Raw genomic sequence first — 27,070 nt, forward strand, 5'->3', positions numbered from 1 at the left:
AGCATTTCTAAAGATAATACAAGGATTAGCCAAACTAGAAGAAAAAGTATGCCTAGCACAATCCAAAATTCAACCCATGGTGAAATAAGATAAGCCTTTTCAGGTTGCTGAAAAAGTTCTGTTATTTGGTGTTTAAAAGTTTTATTTGCTGGCGTTGTTTCAGGCTCACCGGGATCCTCAGAAAATGAATCAAAGTTGATGAAATAGCCAGAGGCAGTAATGTCAATTGTTGGTATAGCATCAGGATTATTTGAAATCGCTGGAGCTACTTGATCCCCTGTCATATTAGTATAGTAGTCCGATGCTATATCATTATAGACAGGAGTGTCTTGATGAACTGTTATTTGGGTTTCAAGAGGCACAAGTTTCATGGCTTTGTTGCATAGTCCCTCTTTTCTTACTGCAGATTCTTCAAAGGTGAGGAGTCTCTCAGTTTGAACCTCTTGGATAGTTGCAAGATTTGGTCGTCTGCTACATCTTTGGAGCCCACTGGGCCTACTACTTATTATTTGCCACATGATGTGGTTTTACCAGATCGATGAACACAAACTGGTTCTCCTTTCTTCCAGTAAGGGGCAGCAGTAACACTGTTCTTGATTCATGGATTGCTAGCACTGGTACTGGTTTTCTGTAAGAAGGCCCAAATTCCTTCTTATCCGCAATCTTTTCTCGGACTAGATCCCCAATCTTTGGAATCCAGACAGGCCTTGCTGGGACAGGTGGTTTTTCTTTAGTAGTCGTTGGCTTCTGCAATGTGATGCTTAGACTTCTTGTTTCATTTAAGTCCTACAAAACAGCCAAACTGTCTTTGATATCAAAGGGTTTTTGTTCTACCACTGAAGTGTGACGATCGAGGTCCTCGATAAGCATTCTAGTACCAAAAAGGTTTTCATATGGAGTGATTCCACCGAGAGAATTTCTTGGCAGATTGTTTAAACTACGTTGGACACTTATTAGATGTTTGACCCACCCGTCACCCAAACCTAATACCCTAGCTGTTATAGATTGGTTTATGTCCCGTTTTTTTCTTTCCACTGCAGAATTTCCCTCAGGATGAAATGGACTTGAATACCGCAATGCAACGCCCAGATTGGCCATGGCCTCCTTGTAAGCTCGAGAGCTAAACTCTTGACCCAGGTCAGAATGTAGCGTGCCGATTGCGTATGTGCCGATAAAGACTCGCAAATCTTTTATAACAGTTCGGGTGTCAGCCGAGCGCTGATGCCACATCCAAATGAATTTCTCCTAATAATTGTGGGACCGCATTAGTCTATAGGGACGTCTGCGTATAGATAGTCTAATGCTATCTAACAATGGTGTCTGTACTGGGCTGGCTACACTGTAGTCCGGTATCTGGCGGCATTCTTTGCTGTGATCTCTGTTGCAGTCAGGGCAATTAATTGCAAATTCGTCAATGTGGGCATTTATAACCGGCCACCAGTACGTCTCTTTTAATTCTAGTATAGATTTAGAGATCCCTTGATGCATCAGCTCTCGCATATGTGCTTCTTGTATCAAAGCACCTCTCTGTCTCCTGTTTGGAATTACCCTATCCCCCACTCCAGGGATTTGAGCAAAAGGAACGTAGGTGGCGTCAATTATGTATGAATAGTCTAGTGGATATTTTAGAGGTAACGCTGCACCGCTGCCTTTGCTCGTGGCATTCACAGCTAGCATTATTCGCCGTCTATTTTTGTTTTAGAACGAGTGATTGCAGCTAAGGAAGCAGTTTGCACAGCTGCCTTCGCAGCTTCATCAGCCAATAAATTCCCTGCAACGTGAAAGCCATCACGCTGATGACTCAGTGTATGGATCACGTGAGTCTTTTGTAGTTCTTTCTGTAATTGAACTACTTGTTCCCAAAGCAACTTATGCTTGATTGTGCCACCTTTTGCGTCTTTGAAACCGTTTTCAACCCAGTTCTGCAAGTATTCATTGTAAGATTGAACGCATTAATACAAATCGCACACAATGAGTGTGGGAATTCACGATTGGTATTTTCAAGCGCCATCTTGAAAGCCTGTAGTTCAGCTCGCTGAGCTGTTCAGTCTCCGAGAGATTGTGTTTTTGTGACCATAGGTCGGAATTTACCATCGCACCAGCAACCTTTAACAAACGCGCACCAGCACTATAAGCTTGTTTACCCCCAATTGCGGGTTGTGCTGATCTGTCTGTATATATTATACATTCATATTGTTCTAGAGGCAGAATCTCTGTGGGCAGAGGACATTCTTGTTCGTATTGGAAAAATTCTTGTGTTTTCAAGTATGGGTCAAAAACGTATTCAACGTCTGTTGCAGCAAGAGAATTAACCCATTGTATCCATCTCGGATGTTATGCCTTTGCATTTAGAATGCTCGCTTTTGTCACTGCCTTTAGGGCAGGTACAGGAGTAACGACCATTATGCCTTTTCCCTGTGCGAGGGCTCTCTTTTGCTACTGCAGTTTGAACCGCTGTCCGATTTTTTCTGTTGAATTGAATTTCATTTCAGCTTGTGTGTACAAGTGTGATTTATAAGCAATTGGTACTTTTTCACCTTCATTAAAGGTTAAGTACGTAAATCCGTATCTTCCTGGGATTATTCTGATTACAAGGTTGCGTACGTTTACGCGTGTCTGTAAATGTGATGTTGCTAACATGTCTGTTTGCACTGAACGCAAATTTTGGTGTGTTTTTGAGTCCAATTAGTAGTTTTGAAATCAGGTTGGATTAATTCGTAGAGCGGTTTAACTCTTTTTGCGTTATTTAGAATGTAAGTTCTTCAGAAATTTAGGAAACCTAGAATTGACTACGTTTTTCAACGTTTTTGGAGGTTGGAGCAGCGCACACTTTTCTAAAAAGTTGTCTGCCAGGCTTTTGCCTTTAGTTGATAACTCATATCCTAGAAAAAGGACGTTGAGGTGGGAAATTCTTGATTTCTCAAAGTTGAATTCATACCCTTCAGATGCGAAGCCAAGTATTATGGTATTCACTCTGTTCAAGTGCCTGTCCAAGTCCTCGTCTGTTAGATAGATGCCATCGACATAAGATAATGCCGCATCATCATACTTTTGTAGTAACTCTGTTACTCTGGCTGAAAGTAACCCCGGCCTATTCTTGAATCCTTGGGGGAGACGACAGAAGTGATGCAGTGTCCCTATGATTGAGAAAGCGGTCAAATTCCTGCTTTCTGGTGCAATGTTTTGACAGAAGAAACCATTAGAAATATCTAATGTGGTTTTATATTTTTTGCACATGATGTTATTCATCAGTGCTGCACTGTGTGCATTTTGTACTGCAAAGGTTTTGCAACAAGAGTTTAAATGTCTGTAGTCCAAAACAAGACGATATGTATTGTCTGCTTTGGAGACAGGAAACAAAGGATTGTTCATGGACGAGGTGCATGTTTCAATCACCCCTTGGTATTCAAGTTGATCTAAGATCTCCCTGACCTGTTTTTTAGCTTCTTGCTTAACTGGATACTGCCTCTGAGCAGTCGGTTGATTTTTTAACTGGATGTTATGGTGAGGAGAGTCCTCATCCCATCCTACTTGATTTTATATAATGCTGGAGCCTAGGCTACAGCCCATTTTCTGGTATAGGTGTATTTTAAGTGAATTGAAATATGATTAGAGAAGGCTGGCATAATGATGTCTTCGCCATGTGGGCACTCCCTGACAAATTTTTGTGGCCAGTCTTTTTCAGCTAGAAGAATGTCATAACCCTTAGAGAGCTTCTCCCAAAAGAGTGCTCTTATTTTCCTAGTTATGTCCCCCTCCATCGGGAGCGTTACTTCATATAACTTATGGGGTACACTAACCCTGGTATCGGCTGTTTCAACTTGAATGTACTCATTCAAGTCCACTGTCTCCAAATGATCCTTCGAGATCTTGCGAGCTATTGTGACTTCGGCTGCGCTGTCTAGCATTGTCTGAGCCCACTCCTCGTTCTTGAGTTGTGGCCTCAAGATCCTCGGCATGTCTGAATTTTAGACCTGCTACCTTCTTCTTGGTGAATTGGGTTTTCTTATTATTTGGAACGTGTTGATCGTCTTTGGACTTCACGCGTTCTTCCCTGTGTTCTGACCGTCCTCTTCTTTCCGATATCTGTGAGAAAGTCTGAAAGGTACGAGAGGAACGTGTATCAGTATCTTGATATCTATCAGGTTTTCTCAAATTATCCCTGTTCCTGAGGTTATACCTCTTTTCAGAGGGCTCCTTTTGAGGAGACCTACCTCTGGATTGAGAACTTTTCTCTTTAGGAAGGGACTGTATGGTATTCTCACACTTCTTGTTAAGAGTAGTGAGAGTGTTTTTAATCAAGACCTTTTCAGGACTTTCTGTTAGTTGGGGCTTGACTGGTTTCCCACCCAAACTATCTATACCTAGTTCTTCATAGGATTTTTCTATTGTTCTGGTCAGTTCATATGGTTGCTCAGTTACATCAAGTTCTTTTAGTTTTTGGCGGAACGCCACAGATGCTGCTTCACCTTTAATATTAGCTAATATTATAACTGAGACCTGTTTGAAATCTTTCAGTAATTTCATACCCAGATTTAAAGCAGGCTCTGCCCCGTATTAATTTTGAATCTGTTTCAGGACGTCTGGTATTACCGCCATAGATGGAACACCATGTGTTTTTGTGTAGATTGCAGCAAAGACTGTGCCCCAAGTGTCACAGTCCTCCAGGTGTTATGCGATCCCCATTGGTAAGCAGATTGTTAAAATCCTATGTTTCACATGAGGTGTACTATCTGGAAATACTACCTCTATTTGAGTGATTTTCTGAGCTATCCAGAATGGAATTTGTTCCCTTTTTGCAGGCAATTTACCAATTGTATAGTCTGTGGTGTGATTTTATTTGTGTTCCCCTGGTAAGGAGTGTGCTGTGAAATTTGATTAATTGTTTTAGTTGAACTAATAGTTCTGGACCTGTCATTCCTTCAATGGCAGGACGTGGTGTATAGCTGGCTAATAACTGCCATGTTGCTCCTGGTCTACCTAGTGGACCAAGCCTGGTAATGTGATTTTGATACTGTAGGGTACTTTTAAACCAGAGCGCATGCTCTTGGTATGTTAATGGAATTTCAATATCCTTGAATGGAGTGTATTCTGCTGGATGTTCCTCTTCTTTGTAGAAGTGGAACATATGTATTAATGGATTTGCTTCTGGGCAGATAATCCATGAGTAGGATACCTCTGTCTGCCGATATTCGTGTGCCTCTATCACAAAAATTACCCTACCACCTCTCGATGATAGGCCATTTGTTATAAGCTTTATAGTGATGGTTTTCCTTAAATGTTCCGGGATTATAGCATCCGCGTAGTCTTCATTAAACCCTGTAACGCCAATGCCTGGTCGGGCTGCAGCCCCACCGTTCTCGTTCTGTCATTTTGTTGACTGAAAGTTTGCAGAGCAAGTTTCAAAGATAAGGTGCACAATATTTTTTAATAATGTATCCTTCATCGTTGAACAAACCAAAAACTAATACATAGGATTTTTCGTCCTACTCAGCAATGGCGGATATTTTATCCTTTTACCCACTGCAGACGTCTATTGGAGTATTTTATGGGAAAAAGGGGTCTCCGTGAAAAGCACGACTGAGTTACTCTAGTATCTAGCGTTAAATTAGTGCCTTACCAAATGTTGGGCGCCATGTAGTGTAGTTCCTATATTCCCAATAGGGTCTGCGCATTGGAATAATATATTCTATAGGTTTGACGTAGGACTGAGGTCGACTAGGTCTCTATCGAATATATTAGACTTAATTGTGAGTGCCAGCTAGCTCAGAGGTCACTAGAAACTTTCTTGAATTCACAAGAAGGTATTAGTTTCTGACAACCGCATAAACATGACAACTTTGTTTCCCCAAGAATAAAAGCGTATCTTCAGAGTCGTGGAAACAATAGATAGATATTTTACTCAGTCAATCGTGCATGCTTCGTTTCTACATAGGTGTAGAGAAATAGAGAGACGGTCGTTTTCAATAAAAGTATTTATTGAACAGTCTTCTTTCTCATGCAAAAGAAATGAACTGCTGGAATCGTAATACTGGCTGTAAAGTATAATGCGTACAGCAAGAAGAGTATTATAAGATAATACTGTAAAAGCATGGTATGATTTCTAAGCCATAAAATACGTACATAAATAACAAAGACTAAAAGTACTCAACTGGTGCTTCTAAAATACGCCTACCTTAATGTACCTAACCTAAGTCTAGTACGGTGTAGCATAGGTTTAGTTTCTTTGCCAAGAATCTATCCAAGATTTCTCTTAGGGTCTAATCAGCTCCGTACCTTGGTTTTAGAATGAAGGAGGTCTGGTATCTCTGTCTTGGACTCGATTTCCCAACACCCTTCAATGGGAGCTTGGAAATACAGGAGCTGGATTCTCAGCGAGAGAAATGCAGCCTCTCTGTCAGTGCGTCAGCTGGAGGGTCGGCTTCCTTCGACACTTGCTGTAGCGAGCTGCGTCGGGCAAGTAGATAGTCGAGCTGCTCCAAACCACCGTGTCCTTGCTAGGGGAATTGTAGGCATACTTATACCTTGAAGGTGCCTGGTTTGACGTTAAGTCAGACATAATCACATCACCAAAGAACCCCAAGGGAATGGTAGTTCTTTGAAAACGTCATGATTTCTAGGCCAAATCAATATTCAAGAAAGGGGATGTCCCTGACTGCTGAAGCCGAGTTTCCTAGAAATCGTTGTGGCTTTTTGGAACCAGTGGAAGTGGCCATGCCTGTATTTCTACTGGACGGGCTATGTCTAAATATGGTTATGATTTCTATGCCTATATAAGGGCAAGGCGAATTATACCTAAATAAGGGCATGAATCGATCAATTACGCTAGGATCCTAAAACCCTATACAACACTAGGGGATGACTATGATGAACCAATATCTTTAAAGGGATTTTTATGTGAGCAGCTATTTATTTGTATATTTTTAACTGAATCAAATATTCAGCAAATTCGTATTTCAAACTTTGTTTCAGGTCCCTTTTATGTTATAGCAAAGCACACATTCCTTCAAAATCATTAGCGTCAATTTCCCAATCTGAGGAGGTAATTTATTTGTTTGGTTTTCACCTGTTAAGTGTTTTTCTTGTTATTTAAGAAAAAAAAGGTTGTTAGAAGTTAAGGTTTTTATTATTGCGGTCTTAATGAAATCTCAATTGCTAGAATTGCCATATAGAACAAAGATACCTCCCTCGTTCCTTTTGTTCCCTTTATGAAAATGGAACGACAGAAATTTCTCCTGTTGTGCAGTTATGAAGAGCTTTCCCCAATTGCCATTGTGATTTAGAATAGCCTAGTGTTCATATCACCTTTTTAAGGTCTCAAATTATCTATCCTTTTTTTCAGATGCAGACATCAGTGAATCTGGTATTTCAGTTAAAAGTAGTGGATCAACTGCGTCTGTGGCTAGCCAAAGTGAAAGAAAGAGGAGAACTCTTCCACAACTTCCAACAGAGGAAAAGACAGCTGCCGAGTCAATTTCAAAGCTTAAAACTAGATCAGAAATTGGAGAAAAGCAGGATACTGAATTGCAGGAAAAAGAAACACCAACATCTGGGCCCAAAAGAGAAAGGCATATACAGCAGGACTCAAAAGATGCTGCAAAAACAAGCAGGCATGCACCAGGCCATACTTTAAAAGTTGGCGTGGCTGGCACTCCGTTTTCTCACTCAAATAGTGGTTATGCTAGTGGAAATGAAAAAGGAGACATTGTTAGGGAAAGTTCAACAGTAAAGCAAGCTTTATCCAAAATACAGCAGCAAGAACATAAAGAGAAATCACAGTGGACATCCTCCAAATTGTCTTCTGCCAAGCAGGCTACAAATCAAACCAACAAAGTTAGGGAACAAACTCCTAAGTCCGGACCAGGTTTTTCACAGAAACCTCAAGAAACAACTACAGGGCATTCTAAAAAGAAAGCAGAATTAAAAGATGAAAAAAGGAAAAAAGGTGAAGACACACATGCTGGACAGTTTCCAAAAATAGTTGAAACAGAGAAGAAAGAACCATCAAAGCCCTTAGTAAGACAAGGTAGTTTTACGATAGACAAACCAAGCACTAATGTACCTATAGAACTCATTCCTCATATTGACAAAAAGACTGGATCATCCTCTCCTTCATTCACTTCTACATCCACCAATCGAGTGCGAGAGAGAAGGGATTCACTTGAAGCAGATTCTTGCATGGACACAACACTCCTTTTAAAGGATACTGAAGCAGTGATGGCATTCCTTGAAGCCAAATTGAGGGAGGAGAACAGAGGGGATGATGGGCCGGAAACTCCCAGCTATACCCAAGATAATTCAATCTCTCCTGAATCTGATGTGGACACAGCCAGCACAATTAGTTTAGTAACTGGTGAAGGTGACCGGAAATCTTGCCAAAAAAGAAAGAGTTTCACGAATCTCTACAAAGAAAGATCAACCACAGGTTCCCAATCCAAAGATGTAGCAAAGTCTTCAGCATCAAGTACCAGAGACAGAGTGGAAAAAAAAGTCAAAAGTCGAGGCTCTGATAGTAGCACAAGAACCGAGACCCGCAAGACATTGACTACGAGTGCAAGAATACGGCAACCGTCACTGGATTTAACAGATGACGACCAAACATCTAGTGTACCGCATTCTGCAATTTCTGATATTTTGTCATCTGATCAGGAAACCTATTCTGGGAGACCACATGGAAGGGCGCCATTTTCGTCAACCGATCAAGTAACACATTCCCAATTAGATAATGGCAAATCTGCCAGGGTAAAAACAGGTCAGGGTGCATCAGGGACGGCCAGTAAGTCGGTCACCCTTCCAAGGCCTCGACCTACCAGGACTTCACTCTTACGAAGAGCACGCCTCGGTGAAACCTCAGATACTGAACCTACTGATGTTGACAAAGGATCTGTGGCATCTGAAGTATCCACCACCAGCTCAACATCAAAACCCCCCTTAGGAAAGAAAGTAATCTCAAGACTTGATTTACTTGCACAGCCACGCAGAACTCGACTTGGATCTATATCAGCACGTAGTGACTCTGAAGCAATAATAACAAGAAGCTCTACAGCCGCTCGAATACAAGAATCTCTACTTAGAAGTGGTCTTCGAACTGCACCACCAGCTGATATGAAGTATACTCCGAGAGCCAGAGCAAACAGCATTTCTCGCCTGTCTGACTCAAAAACAAAAAATGTAATCTCCACTCACAGCTCTCCTCCAGGTCAGTGTTCTTCAGTACTTCAGTTTCCTTTCAAATGATTTCTGCAACATGATTTTGCACAACATGAGAATCCGTTTTTGAAAGCCAACTTATAATAGTGTCGAACTATGGATAACTGTCATTGCATTACCTTTATGTGAGCAGTCTCTTGATTTTCTTTTCCTGTATTCTAAGCAGTATCATTTGTAACCAGTGAAAGCAGTGTTGTCATACCAATTTCTTTTTCCATCTCCAGGAAGCTGTATTATACTGCATTCTTGATCTAAGAGTGTTGGACCTAGCATCCTTAGCATGGTTTCCCGTGACTTTTCACCTTCTGAATTTTTTTGCTGATTTCGTTTTTGCTGGCCTTAGGAAGCTGGGCACTATGCTTACCAGTGCTAAAGTGCATCTGCTCTTTATGGGAACAATTGTAACATTGGTTTATCCACAATTGGCATACCGTATTTTCCGGCGTATAAGACGACTTTTAACCCATGAAAATCTTCTCAAAAGTCGGGGGTAGTCTTATACGCCGGTAAATAAAAAATAATAGGAAGCCGCCCACACGTCAAAACATTGTCACTGCACCAGCAGGAAAATGGACGCCATTTTCCACGAAGAAATGCCAGGACAGAGGTAATTTATGTCAGTCATGCCTGTGAATGATAGCGGTACAAATTCACCCCTGTAAAGCCATACTTCTCTCCACAGCTCTCACTTACCGCGATCACCACCATGTCATGGGCTGAGCAAAACAAACACCAGCGCAGCCTGCCAGTGATGTTAGCACAGAGGCGAGTCAGTTGGTAAGTGTGCATTAAGAAGAGGCACCCCACATTGGCCTGAACTCGGGGTAGTCTTATACGGCGAGTATAGCCCAAACCCTATATTTTAACTGAAAAAGTAGGGGGTAGTCTTATACGCCCAGTCTTCTTCTACGCCGGACAATACGGTATTTGATTTACTTCTAAGTCCCTAGTAAAGTCTGCTAAATGTGCCCAGGGCCTGCAAATCAAATGCTACTAGTGGGCCTGCAACACTGATTTTGCCATACACTGAAGAAGCCCTTTACACATATTTCAGGCCTGCCACTGCAGAGCCTTTATGTGCCATTTTAAACTGCCATGTCGACCTGAGAAGTTAATCTCCTTGTCAGGCCCAAACCATGTTTTTTTTATTACATATAGGTCACCCCTAAGGTAGGCCCTGGACAACCCATGGCAGGGTGCAGTGTATTTAAAATGTACATGTCCTGGTATTGAAATACTCTGACATTTGTTTTCCTCTACTGCAAAGCCTAGCCCTCCCATAGTATAGCACCAGGATTTCCTTATTCATGTTATAGTTTCCAGTTCAGAAGAGAGGGGAACCCCAAATTTGGCGTCTCTGGACTCACAGTTTTTAAAAACACAACTCATAGTGAAAGTTGGTCTTTAAATTGCAGTTCTGAAAATGCCACTTTTAGAAAGTTGAAATAAGCAAACCGGATGTCTGGGGGGTTATTTTGATTAGAGTTGTGATAAACCTTAGACCATTAATTCCAGAGTTTTCAAGCTTTATTTCGCTTACTTTTGATATTTCAATAAAGACATTCATAAATCAATAGAGCATGTCTGTTAAAAAAAACAATTAGTAAATCGCACAATTCAAAAACGTTTGAAATAGAACTATATACAACATTTACATAGTGCAAAAAACATTTTTGGCGAGAAAAAATAATATGTAGAACATTTTTGCAAACAAATAATAACAACAAAGCAATAATCACAAGATAAAGATCAATAACTCATGTGTGCCAGCCTGAAAATAAAACAGTATTACATTCGTATTAACACCAGATGGACAGTTACTCATTTTCTCAACACATGTTTCCTGGCCTGCCTGTGAGATGATGGGGATTCCTAACCTACTGGTGGGTGTTGTCAAAAGCTGCTGAGGGAAAATTATTTAACCGCTTCCGTGCGGCGCCGATTCCGCCCCTGTGCTGGACATTCCAGAACAGGGTGCGGTCGTGACGGAACCGTTCCGTCATCAGCACAGCTCAGCCGTGACTGATGATGGAACGGTTCCGTCACAAGCATCGAAGGGGTTAACATTCCTCATAGCACCCCATCAACAGCCCCCCCTACTCAAAGCCAACGCGTTTCGAATCCCTAACAAATCTGGGATTCTCTTCAGGACTTGGACTTGGTATTTTGGCTCTGCAAAATTAAAATAAATATTGTTGGTTTTCATTACTTTACGGACAGGGAATATTTTAGGTACCTTAATTGTGGTGTGGAGTTGTTCCATAGGAACTGATGTCCAGAAACGTTGCTTCAAATCTTATATTGTGATCGAAGTACCAGTTACTTACCTTCGGTAATGGTGTAACTGGTAGAGACGAATCTAGCCGCTGATTCCTTAACGTAGAATTATCCCCAGGGGTGAGACTGGATCCGGAAAACCTTTTTCTTGCTACAGCAACTCTGCGCGCCGGGGGCGGCACCACAGGACTCTGCCCTGACATCGTCCGCGGGCGTGACGTCAGCGAGGTCACATGAGCCCCACCCCGGCGCGCTGACATCAGTTTGCTTCAGAGAACTTTTCCCAGTGCAAACAAAAGCTGGGAGAGTATGAGAACAGTGTGCAAGAAAGTAGTAAAAAGAAAAGCTAAGGAAGCAATCCACGGTGACCAAACAATACCACGAAGTCTGTGACCGCACTGCACAGCAGAACACCATGACAGAGAAGACTCCATCAGCAGTCCGAAAAGGACAGCCCTACAAGGGGAGGGAGACATCAACCCAGGGGACAGATGAACCCAAAAGATCTGAAGGAAGGGCAAGCAGATGAAGGAAGACCGCAGCCATATCCAGGAACAATAAAGGGGAAGAAGCCAAAAGCAGATGAGGGACCACAACGACCCTAGACAATCCCTTGAAGGCACACCCAGACCCCGCAAGGGCCAAGGACCGAGCCACAGCCCAGAGAACTCCAACTCAGAAGGCTGCGAGGGAGGAGAAAGCCCCAGAAGCATGGGACACAGAAGGACACAAGAATCCACCCGAAAAGACCAACAAGAGCGCACCTCCACCAGGAAGAAGCTAACAGGGCAACCCAGAGGGCAAAGGCACCCTAGAGAGTCGAAACCAAGCCCAACCCAAGGGGGAGGGGCACCCGTAGCGACCAAGCCACCCAAAATTAGGCCAGTGCCGAAGGCCCAGCAGAAAGAGACCTCGCAGAACGGGGAGGAAGGGCGATCCGTGAAAACATGTGTTGCGAAAATGAGTAACTGTCTGTCTGGTGTTAATATGAATGTAGGACTGGTGTGCCAGCCTGAAATTAAACATGAGTTATGATGTTTTTCTTGTGATTATCGATTTGTTGTTATTATTTGTTTGCAAAAAAGTGCCATATATTATTTTTTCTCACAATTGTTTTGTTTTGGCACTATGTAAATGTTGTATATAGTTCTATTTCAAACGTTTTTGAATTGTGTGATTTACTAATGGGATGTTTCTTTGAAAAGACATGCTCTATTGATTTATAAATGTCTTTGTTGAAATATTAAAAAAGAGTGAAATAAAGCTTGAAAACTCTGGAATTAATGGTCTAAGGTTTATCACAACTCTAATCAAAATAACCACCCCAGACATCCTGTTTGCTTATTTCAATATTGAGGTGGTCCAGTCTGGGGAGTTATGGACCCAAGCCTTGCTTGATCACACTTTTAGAAAGTTGGCATTTTCTTACTTAAACCATTTGGTGCCTTCTGCCGGTCTCTGGAATACATGTTTAGGGTAGGTGACTGCTGGCTTCCTCCATTCCCTCCAGGCAGCCACAGACAAATGAAAGGTAAGTGTGACTGAGTAGCCATCTGCATGCTGTTGGGTCATCATTAGTAGGATTGGAGGTAGGAGCTGACACGTTACACCTGAAAGGGCTGTGTCCTGTCCCCACAAAAAGTATTGCATACCTCCTGGAGTGAGTCTGGAGCTAGGGCACGCAAGGCAGGGTTTTCTGCGTTGCAAAGCATATCTTTGAAGTCTCCCTACTTGAAAGGCATAACTGGGTAACTATACTGGACCTCTGATACCACAAATTCAGAGCTTTTCTGGAACTGAGGACATTCTATCAGGAAGAAGGACTGCTGTGTTGCCAGGAGAGGCTGCCAATAACTGGGTAACTATACTGGACCTCTGATACCACCAATTCAGAGCTTTTCTGGAACTGAGGACATTCTATCAGGAAGAAGGACTGCTGTGTTGCCAGGAGAGGCTGCCACTTTGCTGAACTGATTTGCTGTGTTGGCCTGCTGCCTCTTGCCTGAGAGTGAAGAAGGACTGGACCTGCATCTCTGCATCCTAGAGCCTACGTTTCTCTAAGGGCAGTTGCTGAAGTCTCAAGGATGTCAAAGACTTCACTTCCATCTTCCAACAGCACTTGGTCTTTGCTTGCTGTAAGTACTGCCCTGCCAAGTGGTGCCAAACCAGCCCAGGGGCCTTTCAAGTGAGTGTTAAACTGCTGTATCTGCCAGAACCTGCTAATTGACACAGTTGCACCGATCCGAACCAACACATAGCCCGCTGCAAGATCGGGATCGACACATCACTACTGTAGCAGGGACTGGAACAGAGCATCGCAATCTGAACCGACGCATCACCTCTGGAAGCACAGCTTTGGAACCAACCCAACTCTGCCATTGTGTGGAGAAGATCGACGCATTGCACCTCCAGCATGGATCAACCTGGTGCATCCGCTTCTGAACCGCTGCACTCGGAAGCAGGGCTTTGCTTAATGGAACTGACATCGCTGCAGTTGCGTTGAGAAATCCGGAGCAACTCCCCAAATGCTTGGGCATCATTGATGTATTTCATGGTGCAACAAAGATTAAGGTACTTTTGCTCAGCAGGCCGTGTGTGGATCCTGTCGCTGGCCTGCACTTCATCGTGGGTGTCCTGAACTCTTGACTTTGTCCAGGTTCATCGTATCCAATTAATTCTTTGAACGCTAATTGCTTCTAAGCTCTAATTTTACATTTAATCTTTAAAAATGAATATCTCTGCATATTGAATTTTTGTTGTTTTGGTCTTGTTTTATTTATGAAATAATCTTTTTTTCTAAGCTGGTGTGGAGTCATTTGGGGTGTTTTTACTGAGTGTTGTGTGCACAAATTCGCAAGTTAAGCCTGACTGCTATGAGCCAAGCTATCAAAGGGTGAGCACTGGTTGTAGAGTGTGCTATTGCCTAAGACTGTGGTTCCTGCTTGGACAGGGTGCATACCTCTGGGAACCAGAAACCTTATTTCTAACAAAGAGCAAGTCCTTTTCTCATTTAAGGAACATCTTGTTGATATATTGCTATTCAGCATCCACCCGAAAATTGTGTGGTTGAGGTTGGCTGGGAATTTTAGTTATGAGCCATTTCCTATCATTATTTCTGACCAAGGGTTTATTTGAGCAAACTGCTGTTCTCATGTTTTCTGAATTGAGGCTTCTATAGCTGAAGATTTGCACTGATTAAATATATTGGTATAGTGCATAGAGTTTGACGGCTACATTTCTTCACCTTTAAAAAGGTGCTCATTAAACACACAGCCGTATCAGGAAAAGGTTGCCTCTACAGGGGCTGCTTTCAAAAGCATACACTATATACCGGTATATTAAATGATTCTAATCTCTTTTATACCAACATCTCCAGCTTTTCAGCATCTAAAACTAAGTGGATAGATTTTGCTGACACCGGCTGTTCAGTTCTGACAACATATGGGTTCGCCCCATGAGCCATCATCCTCCAAATTTGTGTGTCCCATGATGCACATCTTCAAAGGATGCATTTGTGTCACTAAGTCCATGAAAGAATCAGTAGGTACAAGTGAATATTAGCGCATGTACTCAGGGTCCACATCCTGTTCATGTCGTTTAGAATACATAATTTTTAGCGGTTGTACACTCCAATGGAGTTTAGACCCTTGATACCCCAATTGTACGTAAGTTAAAGATGAAGTAGTAGTGTTTTCCCATATAGTCACAGTCGTAACGGTTTGTATGTGATTTTCCACCAATTTTGCTGGAGAGGGACTTTACCCGCATATACAGAATTATACAGAATTGCTACCACAACTTGACTGAAGAGAGTTACGTTCGTTGAGAAAGCCCAAGGCATATCAGCCATAGGGGTTGAAACGTGTTGACTGTTCTCAAATCTTATATTATACATCAAATTACTTGCCTTCAAATAAAAAGTGAAAATCACAGTCAAACGGATACTACTGTGACTCATTACTAATAGGGAAGACACTCCTACTTTATCTTTAACCAGATATCTTGGATGATGATAATGATGTATAACATGTTCTCGAGGTGTGAAAGGTTCTTAACTAAAATGTTTCGCTCAGACGAGTATCCCTCTGGGATTATTATGTGGATAAAGTCATTCTTACCATTGGTGAGGATTCAAGAACACTTTAAGAAAACACAGCATTTATACTTCATATTGTAGCGGTTTTGTGATAAGTGTGAATTGAACATTGAAAGCACCACTTGTGTGTTAAAAAATACTTGGTCTTTTTAAAACTGGAAACTTTGGCTTTCCTCAAAGGAAAAGATCCTGAGTGTGCATTGAACCATTTGACTTCAATTTTATTTTTTATGAGAGCATAGGAGAAGCTATATTTTTAAACTTCAAGTATATCAATTTCAGTGATAACTGGAGTGTTATGTTCGATGTCTAATTATTACTGTTGAAGTTTCATCTCTGGCACATTATTCATATTCCTTTTGCAGGTGTTATCACTTTTGCCTAAAATAAAAATCTCATTGATTGATATCTGAACAGGTTACACAGGTAAGGCTGTTACTCCTAAGCCTTAACTCATACATCTGAACTAGGTAATTGTGCTTTCAAAAACAATTAGAATTTCTCTCCACGCATCAGCCCCATAAATATCAGCAAGCGGCAAATTGCCGCGCAGTCTGCTGTAACTCCGTTTTCTCTGATGGAGAGCAGGCAACATTCCAAGGACTACTTTTTCTGACCTTTGGTGAGATATTTGGGCCATGGAAATCCATTTGGGTGCTCACCCTTTACAGAGCTATTTTGTTTCATCAACCAAATGTATTATATATATATTTTTTTAAACCAAATAACATTTGAAAACTGCATATATGCAAACCGTAGACTATGTTGGCTGAAGTTTTCAAATTAGGCAAGTACATTTGTAAATTGATAAACAGTTTTACGTGGAAGTTTCAGACCACCTTACAGATGAGGGTTGAGTTGGCTGTCCGGCCAACCTATCCAGAATTAAAGTAAAGGCTTGCAGCTCTCTAGATCCTGGAAAAAGGCCTCAATTAAGGACGGGATAAATCTGTCTCTGCTAGATTTAGCGAATAATTGGCTAGATTTTTTTTTTGGCACGAAGGATGGAGAGAGACAGCCCTCTTTCTCGCACATTAGGTAGGGATATCCACTTAACTTTCAGTGCATGGATTTGTCTGGTAGAAGACTTTCCGTCTTTGTTGGTACATCCATAAAGCCTTGCGAAACATTCTGATGCCCATACTTCTGGAAGTTTAAAGCAAGACTATAAAGTTCAGACTCCTGAGATTGGTATGCTACACCATCCTTTGTATCCTGGGTGAACGCATGGGAACTAAGTTGAAGCTGTATATGCAGAAATACAGGCATTCTGTACAACCCCAGGTACCAGACTTAGACCCCTGTTTGGCACAGCCCAGACATGGATACTGCCCCACCACCATTGTCATTTGCTACTGGCGTTCTGGGGTCCGTCCTACTATGGCTTTGCAATCCCAGCCTGTACAACTATTTCTGCAGCTAACTCATAAGGGTAGTGAGTGCAGCAGTTAAAGGCTAGAGTGTGGGGAACAGAAGAGCTCAGAAGTCAAGAGTCAACAGTCGGCACAATAATCCATTCTTCAAGCCAGTGCTTATATTTTAGTTCATTAGCACTTTTAGTTACAGGGCTATATTCTCAGTTATGATTTTCAGTAATGTGCTAAACATCCCTTCTGGGATCCTCTTTCTGTTCAGATTACCCAGTGAATTTTTGACCAAAGCATTAGTTAGACACAGGTGCAGATTTTTTAAGTAATCCTACTGATCAAATGATCTGCTGTGTTTATTGTATTTCATCCTTTTGTTTTCACTCTGGCACAAAGTCTGAAGCCCATGTGGCAAACTCTTCTTCGTTTTCAAGTCCCTCATTTTGGTTGTAGATGAAGTCCCGCTTTTACCTGCTGGTTGGTCTTCTAAATGTGTGGCAGGTGTGTTTTGTGTATCTTCTCTTGCAGTAGCAGTTTCACCTCTGTTGGTGCCTTGATGGTGATCTTGTCATGGTACATGGACTGCTGAACTGAGTAAGCACAACAGGCCTGCAAAGTGGCACTCTATTTTTTAGCAGTGGCCACCGCGGATTCCAGGTGGATAAAGGTACTTAGGGACTGCCGTTATGAACTTCAGGCTGATTCTTTAAGATGGTGTGTCTTTGGTTGTTGCAGCCTCCAGGCCAATTAGGTTGGCTGCTTCAGCTGTGACACGGTTCCTCTTCCTGACTCTCAGGCTCACAGCACTCAGGTTCTCAGTCTCACAACACATTGTCAGTGATTCTTGCTTTTTAAAATGCTTGGTGTATTTTACATGCAAACTACTCAAATAGACTGGTGACCCCACACACAGTGCAAGTCGCTCCTCTCGTTACTGTCTATAGTGGTCTGCTTTCTCTAGGGTGCTCCTCATGCTGGGAACACGCTGGGCTTCTCTTGATCACTCACTCCTTCTCCAGGGCAAGGGATTCTACTTTCCTCTCTCATCAGGCAACAAGGTTCTCAAGTGCACTGTGGAGCACTGCTTTCTGTAGCCAAGAAGAACCTGGAACAAAGTAGCGTGGTTTACATCCCATTGCATATGCATTTTTCAGACACAGGGTGTGGTTCCACTGTGTAAGGCTTCAGCACCGGCCTAGCTTGGTTCTCCTACAAATGGCATTTTCTTGCTGTTCCTCAGACATGGCCTTTTGTACATAGTGCTGGTGGTTCTCACAGCAGGTAAAAATGTTTTTGGTTCCAAGCACGAGTATCGAAAATAAGGGCACAGTGAAGTCTGAGGTTTCTGCTTCAGACTGTCATAACTTGCTGCAGCATTTACAGTCCTCTCCAATCACTTTGTTTCTGTCAACACAATTGTGTGGATAATCTTTTTGGCGAAAGATTTAACTGATCGTTGGGGCTTCAGTATCTCATCTATCCTTATATTAACACAATCAATCTGTCAACTCTGGAAGTCTCAAGAACATCAACCGAATTTTCTTCTTGTGTGATTGCAATGATTTTTTGGACGCACATTGTGTACATCCTTAATTTCGGACTGCAAAGTCCTCACCAGGTATTAAATCTGTGCCAGAGAAGGATCAGCCTTTTCCTAGAGCAGTCTTTTTAGTTCGGTATGTATTAGTAATTTTGAGATTGCAGTCGCAAGTTTTTTCTTCTGGCACTGAAAGGATTTTTAGATGTATTTATTTTAATCGTATGCCTAATTATTCCGTTGACACTAACTTCCCACTGGATGAATCAATCCCTGAGATGCAGGGCTGAAGCCAGAAAAGTTTTTCATCATCCCGTTTCAGGTCTGCTGAGACAGTGTCTCTTGGTCCTTCTGTTTTCCATTTTATTCTTATCATTTTGCATACCTCTTGGTCACCTGGAAGATGCCACCCTTCTTGTGCAGTTTCTCTAGATCTTTATGGGATGATGGAAACGTTGCCTTCAGTAGAGCCTACTCCAGAGTCATGGTTTCCATGTGTATCTTAGATATTCCAGTAGTTTTTGGAGTATCCTGTGGTGGTATTGAAACTGTTCCTTTCCCTGTCTCAAAGAAAAGCACTTAACTAGGCTTTATTTTAGAGTCAATGCCTTTTCATGTGCATTTGGCATGATTCAGAAAGGAGGTTTGCCAGGGTCTTTATAGAAGTCAGTGCTTTCCTCCGAAAGTCCTGTGCCCAAGAAGGCTTTAAATGCATTTGAAGGCCTGGTTAACTCTGGGTGAATAAAAATTTGCCTAGCTTCAGTGAATGTAAGTTTCAATTCTATTATGGACATTATGGACATGGAGGCGAGGATTGTGCTTTTCTTTCTTCGCTTTAATCAATAGTATTTATAACACAGCAGCCATTAAAGCCAAACAAAACAACTTTTCCCAGAACACTTAGGGAAAAAAGTACACCAGAGAACAAATCCATAGTCCTTTCACAGTGTCGTTGATCATGCTCCACAAAGTCCTCTGTCATTGTCTGTTGCTCCTCTTTCTTCGCGCAAATCACGCCCATCGGTTTCTGTATGCGTCATGTTTTGCCCCATTGTTACCTGAAAAGACACATTGCGTCAAAACCGAACCACCCAATGTCTGGCCAGCAAATATACTCAGACAATCATAATAGGCTAACCGTTTGACCAAATAAGACAGATCAAATAACGTCATATCATCATCATGCATATTGAATGGAAAACAAACTACTTACACCAGTACGGGCGGGCTTGCAACTGATTCAAGTGCCAGGTGGGATAATCCTCGACTCTGTGTCCTTAATAGAATTGAAACTCACCTTCACTGAAGCTAGGTACATTTTCATTCTATATCCGGACTGGAGGCGAGGATTATGCTACTTCAAAGCCTACTTACCCCCACCTGAGACGCGTTCACTACAGGTTTGAAGTAAAATCTCTTAAATGTCGAAGCCAACAACCAATCGGCTGCACGTAGAAGATCCTCCAGGCGTGCTCCAAGGCTAAAAGCCTTCAAGTCCATTGCCCCTCTCGTTGAATGTGCTTAAAAAAACTTTTAATCAATACCTGCCTCTTGCATCACCCATCTAACCCAGTGGGCTATTGTGGGAGAATAAACAGCCATACGGGTTCCTGAGAGCAATAAGGAGCTGTCTTTCACCTGGGGACGGGCTTCCTCTGTCTTCTCCTCGTATGCTTTAAGACATTTCACCACACATAACTTGGGAGAGTCCATGAAGGCAGGATAAGAAATTGTGCGATTGTTTAACTTGGTACGCCTACTCATGGTAAAAGTTACCCTGTCAGGGGAAAAAGCCCTGGCCGTTGTGTCCAAAGCCCACCCATCAGAGACCCTTCAGCATGAAGTAAGGCACACCATCATTGCTAATTGTGCAGAAATCTCCTTCCGAAACAAGAATCGATTCAGTTGCCATGACAAAAAGAGGTTGAAAACCAAATTAAATTCAAGAGTGCCGCATAGTGGGGTTCAGGGGTAAGGGATAACCGAATCCCCCTAAGCAGCCTACAAACAAACGGAAGTTTGCCGACTGGTGCTCCATCTATATGGGCGTGGCCAGACGACACAGCAGAGCATATGGCATTGATTGACAGATATGCCATCACTTCCTCCGGCAAGCTCGAAAGAAAATTGAGAATTTGGATTACATCAGCTCCCAGGGGATCCACTTGCCTTCTCAGACACCAACGTACCCAGCTCAACCAGGCTGAGCAGTAATGCTTAGCTGTGCTATCTAGCCATGCTCTGGATAAGAGGAATTCAGCATGGCTCGTAAGGCCCGGGAGCGACCATCTTTGCCTGTAATCCAGCACGCCATGAGATGTAACAAACCAGTCAATGTGGTTCGTTGTCTGGATTCCTCAGAATTTGAGGAAAGTGGGGGAGTCGGATAGGGGAAGCCCAAGAAAGTTCCAGAAGAACTGGAAACCAAACTTGAAATCTCCAGACAGGTGTTATCAGGACTTCTTGCCTGCGGACCTGAGCCGCTGTCCTGGTGATCATGGAGAAGGGGGGAAAAGCATAACCCTTCTCCTGACTCCAATCCTGGAGAAACGCGTCCGTTGCCTCTGCCAGGGGTCCAGTCCCCAGCTGAAAAACTGTGTCAGCTGGTGGTTGAGGCAGCAAGCAAAGAGATCCACTGAGATCGTACCCTACCGGTTGGACAGCTGCCGAAAAATCTGAGGGTGCAGCTTCCAAACTTTGAAGTCCTTCAGGTATCAGGAGTGCCAGTCCGCCACCTAATTCTCCCGACCTGGAAGATACTCCGCTATCACAAATACCTGATTGTCCAGGCAGAAGTTCCAAAACTCTTTTGCCAAATTTGCGAGGGTTCGAGACCTGGTGCCCCCCAAGTAATTTATGTATATCACTGCTGAGACATTGTCCATCTTTAATAGGAGCGAGGATTGGACTTGATCCTTCGTCCAGCAGCGGACCTCGAACGAACACGCTGGAGCTTCTGGCACTTTATATGCAAATGTTATTTTAGAGGTGACCATCTTCCGTCTGTGGAGAAATCTCCACAGCAGGCGCCTCGCAAACACCTGCTGGCGTCCGACTCTATTACAAGGTCGGGACAGGACCGAAGATAGCTCTTCTATTCCAAGCCTCCATGTGGGAGAGCCACCACTCCATCTCCTCCCTGACCTGGTCAGTCAAGGGAACCTCCTGTGAATAGGTGAGGCCTCTTCTGAGATGGAACGCCTTGAGACATTATAAGGCCCGGTAGTGCAACAGGCCTGAAAAAATCGCTTAAATCGAAGAGGAGAGGAGGCCTACCAAGTGAGCGATCTGTCTGAGCGATGTGTATTGTTTGGCTAGCGTCTGGCGGAGCTCGTATCTTATTTTCTCAACCTTCCTGGAGAGAAGACTCGGAGAAGAAGAGGTGGAGTCTATGACGAAGACCAAGTAATCGGCTTTTATGTTGGCATCAGTAAAGACTCTGTCTCGTTTATCACCAACCCCAGCCCCTGCAACAGAGTTACTGCTGACTGGAGATGTGCCGTTATCCTCATCATGGCGCATTGCCCCAAGAGACTATCGTCCAGATAGGCGATCAGCCGAATCCCCTGAGGCTCGCAGGGACTCCACTGCGTGTTTGAGCACCTTGGTGAAACACCATGCTGTGGACATGAGACTGAAGGGCAAGGTGCGGAAAGTCTGGGAGCCCCACATGAACAGGAAAGTGATGAAAGCCTGGGAGCCCCACATGCACTGAAGGAAGCAAAGTTGTGGCGAAAAAATCTGAACTGCCAGATACACATCCTTCAGGTCCAGGCGGACCATTCAATCGAGCTGGAGTGACACGTCTCTGAGGAGGTGAGTTCCCTCCATCTTGAAGTGACGATATACCAACCACTCGTTGAAATCTTTGAGATTTATTACCGGGCTGTGCCCCTGTCTGTTTTGTGGACCAGGAACAGGTTGCTGATGAAACCGTCGGGGTGTACCGCTGAACAACAGATCGCTCCCTTCCGAAGGAGGGCCACCACCTCCATCAGAGCTCTGTTGAGGGTGGAAAAACAGATGGGGGGAGGACTGTAAAATTCTATTTGGAACCCCTGCACTGTCTGGAGAACCCATGGGTCTGAGGTAATGGCGGCCCAAGCTGGGAGGAAGTGTGCTAGCCATCCTTCCACCTGGCCTGATATTGCCCACGCCTGGAGCCTTGTCCCCTAGATGAGGACGAAGAGGAGATGCGGCCGGTAAAGCGGCTCCTCCCATGACCTGCCCTGTGGAAAACCCGGGCTGTAAAGACACTTATTAATTTGGGCCTTGTCTAGTGATGTGAAGGACGCCACGAACTTCCCCAACTCTTTAATGAACGCCTCGCCGAACAAGCTGCCTCGTGCCACCACACCTGCCTCAGAGGAGATCATGTCCCCCTGCTTCTGGTCGACCTTGATGAGCAGGGAGTGGCGACGCTCCATAGACAAGGCGCAGTTGGCATTCCCCATAAAGCAAACTGCGCATTGTGCCCAGCTGGACAGGACATCAGAATCAATGAGAGAGCCCGAAAACTTGGCCTCCTCTGCCATATCTAAGATCTTGGTGATCGGGTCAATGGCATCCAACAGCTTATCTTGACAGGAGCGCCAAGATCCATCAATCCCCTATTTGGGATCTTTAACAATCTTGGCCAGAAACGTTGCCATCTTCGCATCAATATCTGGTGTTCGGGCTACATTCCCATCTAGGGTGGGCCAGGAGCACTTCGCTCTCAAACGGCTGCAGGCCTTGTTCTCCAACGACTTAGTGAGGCGTGCCACCACGTACTTAGCCACCTAGTGATGAATAATGTCATCCAGGTCCATTGTATTGGAAATGTCCCCCTGAGTTGGGGTAGGAGTAGAGGATGGGTGCCACAATTTAGTAGAGCTTGCTTCATCGATTGACTACTCCCGGGAGTCCCCCTCCTGAGGGCATGATATGTCTGAGCCGGCCGGTGCTCGGGGGGGAGTGGTGGGGCATCAGATGGGCCCTCAGGCGGGGAGATCTTGGCAAAATACACCTGTTTGAGGCGTGCACTGGCGTCCTTATCGACCCCTTCCTCACACTTCTTCTTCGGGCGGGGGGGTGGCCTTCCTTGGGGTGTCTCTAGATGTGTCCTGCTGGGGGTGCAACTGGAGCCTGGGCAAACTGTGCACAGTCTTGCGCAATCCTCGCTGACAACCTTTCTTCCATGGGGGCCATTAGATCAGTGACTGCCCTGTAGATGGAGGTGTCAATTACCTCATAAAAGTCTTTGTCCCATTGGAGGTAGGCCATGGAGTCCTCCTCGTAGGTTTCCTGCGCCATTATATGGTGTTATGAGGAACACTTGTAAATAGTATTCCAGGCAGGGATGGACTGATAATAAACCTTATGACCCATTAATGCGGGCAATAAGTCCCCACTAATGTGTTGGGTAGTTACTACACACAAGCGTGACCAGATGAAGAGCTGGGGGAAACCCAGGAAGGTATGGGTGCTCCAGGGCGACGCACAATTCAAAGGGCGCTTGCCCAGGGACACCAAAAACACCCTTAGTTCCAGAGGTTAAAAGGCTGTCCAGCGCGGGTGTCCCCTAAGGCCTCTTAGGCCTAAAAAACAATACAAGCCTGTCAGGGAGTTTACACTGTGCACTGCACCACTACCGACCCCACAGGGCTTCACACAGCAAAGCTGAGGGAAATCGGGGCAGAGTGATACTGACTCAGCACTCCTGCTGAGCATCAGCCAAGAGAGCCGGGCGAGCATGAGCAATGTCAGGCCTTTCCCTAAGTGTTCTGGGAAAAGTCATTTTTGCTGGCTTTAATGGTTGCAGTGTTATATGTTATTGATTAAAGCGAAGATAGAAAAGCATAATCCTCGCCCTCGGGTCCTGACATAGAATTGCTTGCCTCAGAGATAAAGTAACTGTTGCTCGTTATTACTGCTTCCACGACTAGTTGTATACTCTCCAAGTAGGAAAGACCAACTGCTTGGAGCCTGGAAAATATCTGAGCCTTTTAAATAGGGTATCCCTAATCCACTGTCTCTTGGTGTTAATGCCTCCATAAGGCGGTACAGGAAATTCTGAGAGATGTGTGGATGATTCATGTGGCCGATATTAAGGCGGACAAAGTGTTCTTCAGAGTGTGCAATGGCCATGACCTAGTCTAAGAATAAATCATTGGCATTCATAATCGAGAAAGGCTATACTTGTTGGGACTAAAGTTGCACTGGCTTTTACAGGCATAACAATACAACTGCAAAATATACAACTTTGACATTGATTACTAGAATTGATCCCAAACACATTCACTCGTAGAAGAGGTTATGGAGATTCTTTACACCTTTAGTTCATGCGATACAAATAAGCATAAAACTTTAAAACATGAATGCATTAAGAATAAAGCCTATTGGGGGCACTAATTGAGAATAGAGGCAAACCAGGTAGTATTCAACTGTAGGAATAATAGTACAGCAGATCATGATGATCCACTGATGGAGATATGTAAAACCTTTACTAGGTATTTAGCTTTAAACATACTTATTCTATTATTCTATTTCAAGAGGTTTCAATGTGGAATTATCTTTTTCTTTCTTTCGACAACTTTATTTTGGTTGCTACAGACCCTAAAAGTACAAGATAAAATACATGCATACACAGAAAGGCACAAATAAATAGTATAAACCAATACAAGGACAATCACAATCATATATATACACTTGATTTCACAGAATTAAAAACTGTAGCCTATACATCCCGTCATAAAATCAAATTAAACATTGAATGTAGGTTCGAGGCATGTGGGCTGCTAAATTCATATCTTAGCATTAGATCGCCGCCTAGTGTTTGGTCCGGATGATCGCACATTGTTGTCCTGGAAGAGTCTTCGAAGTATCCTGAGATAGGTGGCTCCTCCCCTGGACTACAGTGCGCATGGGCATCGGCTCCATCCCCAGATTGTTTTTTTCCGCCATTGGGTTCGGATGCGGTCTCGACGTCTCTCTGTCGGAACCGAGAAAAACTAACTTTTTACGGCCAAAAGGCCTCGTATTCTTTGCGTCGGTATTGTTTGCGCACGGTCTCGAGTTCTTCCGTCTCTTGGAGTCGGAATCAGCGGAGTGTTTTCACTCTTCGGACATCGGGGCCTTGTCATCGCGACACAACTGCAACTTTCCAGCATGGAGCGGAGTCCGTTTAAGTACTGTCCGCTCTGTGGGTCCAAATACCCACATATAGACGTGCACCCGGTCTGTAACAAATGCCTTTCACCAGACCATAACGAGGACAACTGCAAGGCCTGCGCAAGATTCAGGTCAAAGAAGACTCTCAAGCTTCGGCGCGCGGTGCGCCTGGAGGCCAGACAAGCGGCCCCGGATCCAGAAAACATCTTCGGCGACCAAGAAGAGGAGGGCCAGAGCCATCATCTTCAAATCTCCCCGCCCGAGACGGAGGTCGAGGCGGATCCGGTAGACGACGACGGAGTCGTGGATCAAGGCCTTGAATACGTCGACGAGGTAGGGGACGTCGAAGAGATTTATGGGGCCGCGGAAGATAGCTCAGGGGACGAGCTATGCCCCGAAGGTTACGAAGATCATGAGCGGGTCACGGGATCGCCTGTCGGCCTTACCCAAGACCCCGTACCGCAAGCCACGGCCCCGCCTTCAGGCCCGGCCACGGACATACTTGCTGCGCAGCCCGTATCGAAACCGAAACTGAAACCTACGGTATCGACTACACCTAAAATGGCCGACCCGAAATCGAAACCGAAACTTATGGATTCGAGCGTCCCTAAGATGGCGGCCGTACCACCAAAAGCTACTAAACCCGCTGCTTCATCGACTCCGTCGGCCTCCGGTCCACAGAAGTCGAAGAAATCTGTCGATTCCACAGTGTCGAAATCGGCGCCAGAGGAGGGATCCTCTAAGAAGGGTGGTCAGCACGGGTCAACCGCTGCGACGCCGTCAAAGCCCGCCAAAGCCAGCGACACGGCTCCGGTTCCGACTGGGACTTCGTTAGTCGGACGCGTGGTGGAGACGGAGACGACACCAGCACACGGATCGAAGGCTGGCACATCTGCGCATCGGTCCAAGGACTCTGGGTCGGCGGCTGCGGCATCATCGTCCAAGACTCAGAAGGGCCAACAGGACGTCGGATCCGAGAGCAAGGTCAAGACCTCCTCGTCGGCGCCAAAGGCCACTGTAAGTGACGCGTCCCCCATCGCCTCTTCACTACAGAGAATCAGGGAGAAGGCCTCTGCTACGTCGGCTCCGATGCCATCGCCCCAGAAGCCGATGGACATTCCGGTGAAGCCTGCGGGTAAACTTCTCTTCCTTCTGCCGCCAAAAGAGGCGCCGAAGGCCTTTTCAACGAAATCGACGCCAAAGAAGTCGGATTCTTCAACGGCAGGGGCACTTTCGAGTCGGGTACTCGACTCAGAAGAGGATTCTGAGCGTTTTATCGACGCAGACACAGGCAAATTGACCCTTTACAAAAGGAGGATCACTTCACAGCCAGTGGACTCCTATGTCATCCCCCTGAAGAAGAAAAGGCTTCCGCAGGACGCTTCAGGCCTCATGGAACCTATCCAGCCTCCTCCAAGAAGGAGCCCTACT

The 27,070-nt window shown here is 44.3% G+C and overlaps 1 protein-coding gene across 5 annotated transcripts in view; it reads left to right on the plus strand.

The window, feature by feature from the left end:
• CEP170 (centrosomal protein 170) overlaps positions 1 to 27,070 on the plus strand; it is a 548,658-nt gene that overhangs the window by 353,379 nt on the left and 168,209 nt on the right. For all 5 annotated transcript variants that reach the window (XM_078648584.1, XM_078648586.1, XM_078648587.1 and 2 more), the window contains one exon: positions 7,343 to 9,199. In XM_078648584.1, the coding sequence (XP_078504710.1) occupies positions 7,343 to 9,199 (1,857 nt within the window). The remainder of the gene's footprint in view (positions 1 to 7,342; positions 9,200 to 27,070) is intronic.

Source organism: Lissotriton helveticus, chromosome 6, assembly GCF_964261635.1.
Source record: "Lissotriton helveticus chromosome 6, aLisHel1.1, whole genome shotgun sequence".
Classification (NCBI taxonomy): Eukaryota; Metazoa; Chordata; class Amphibia; order Caudata; family Salamandridae; genus Lissotriton; species Lissotriton helveticus.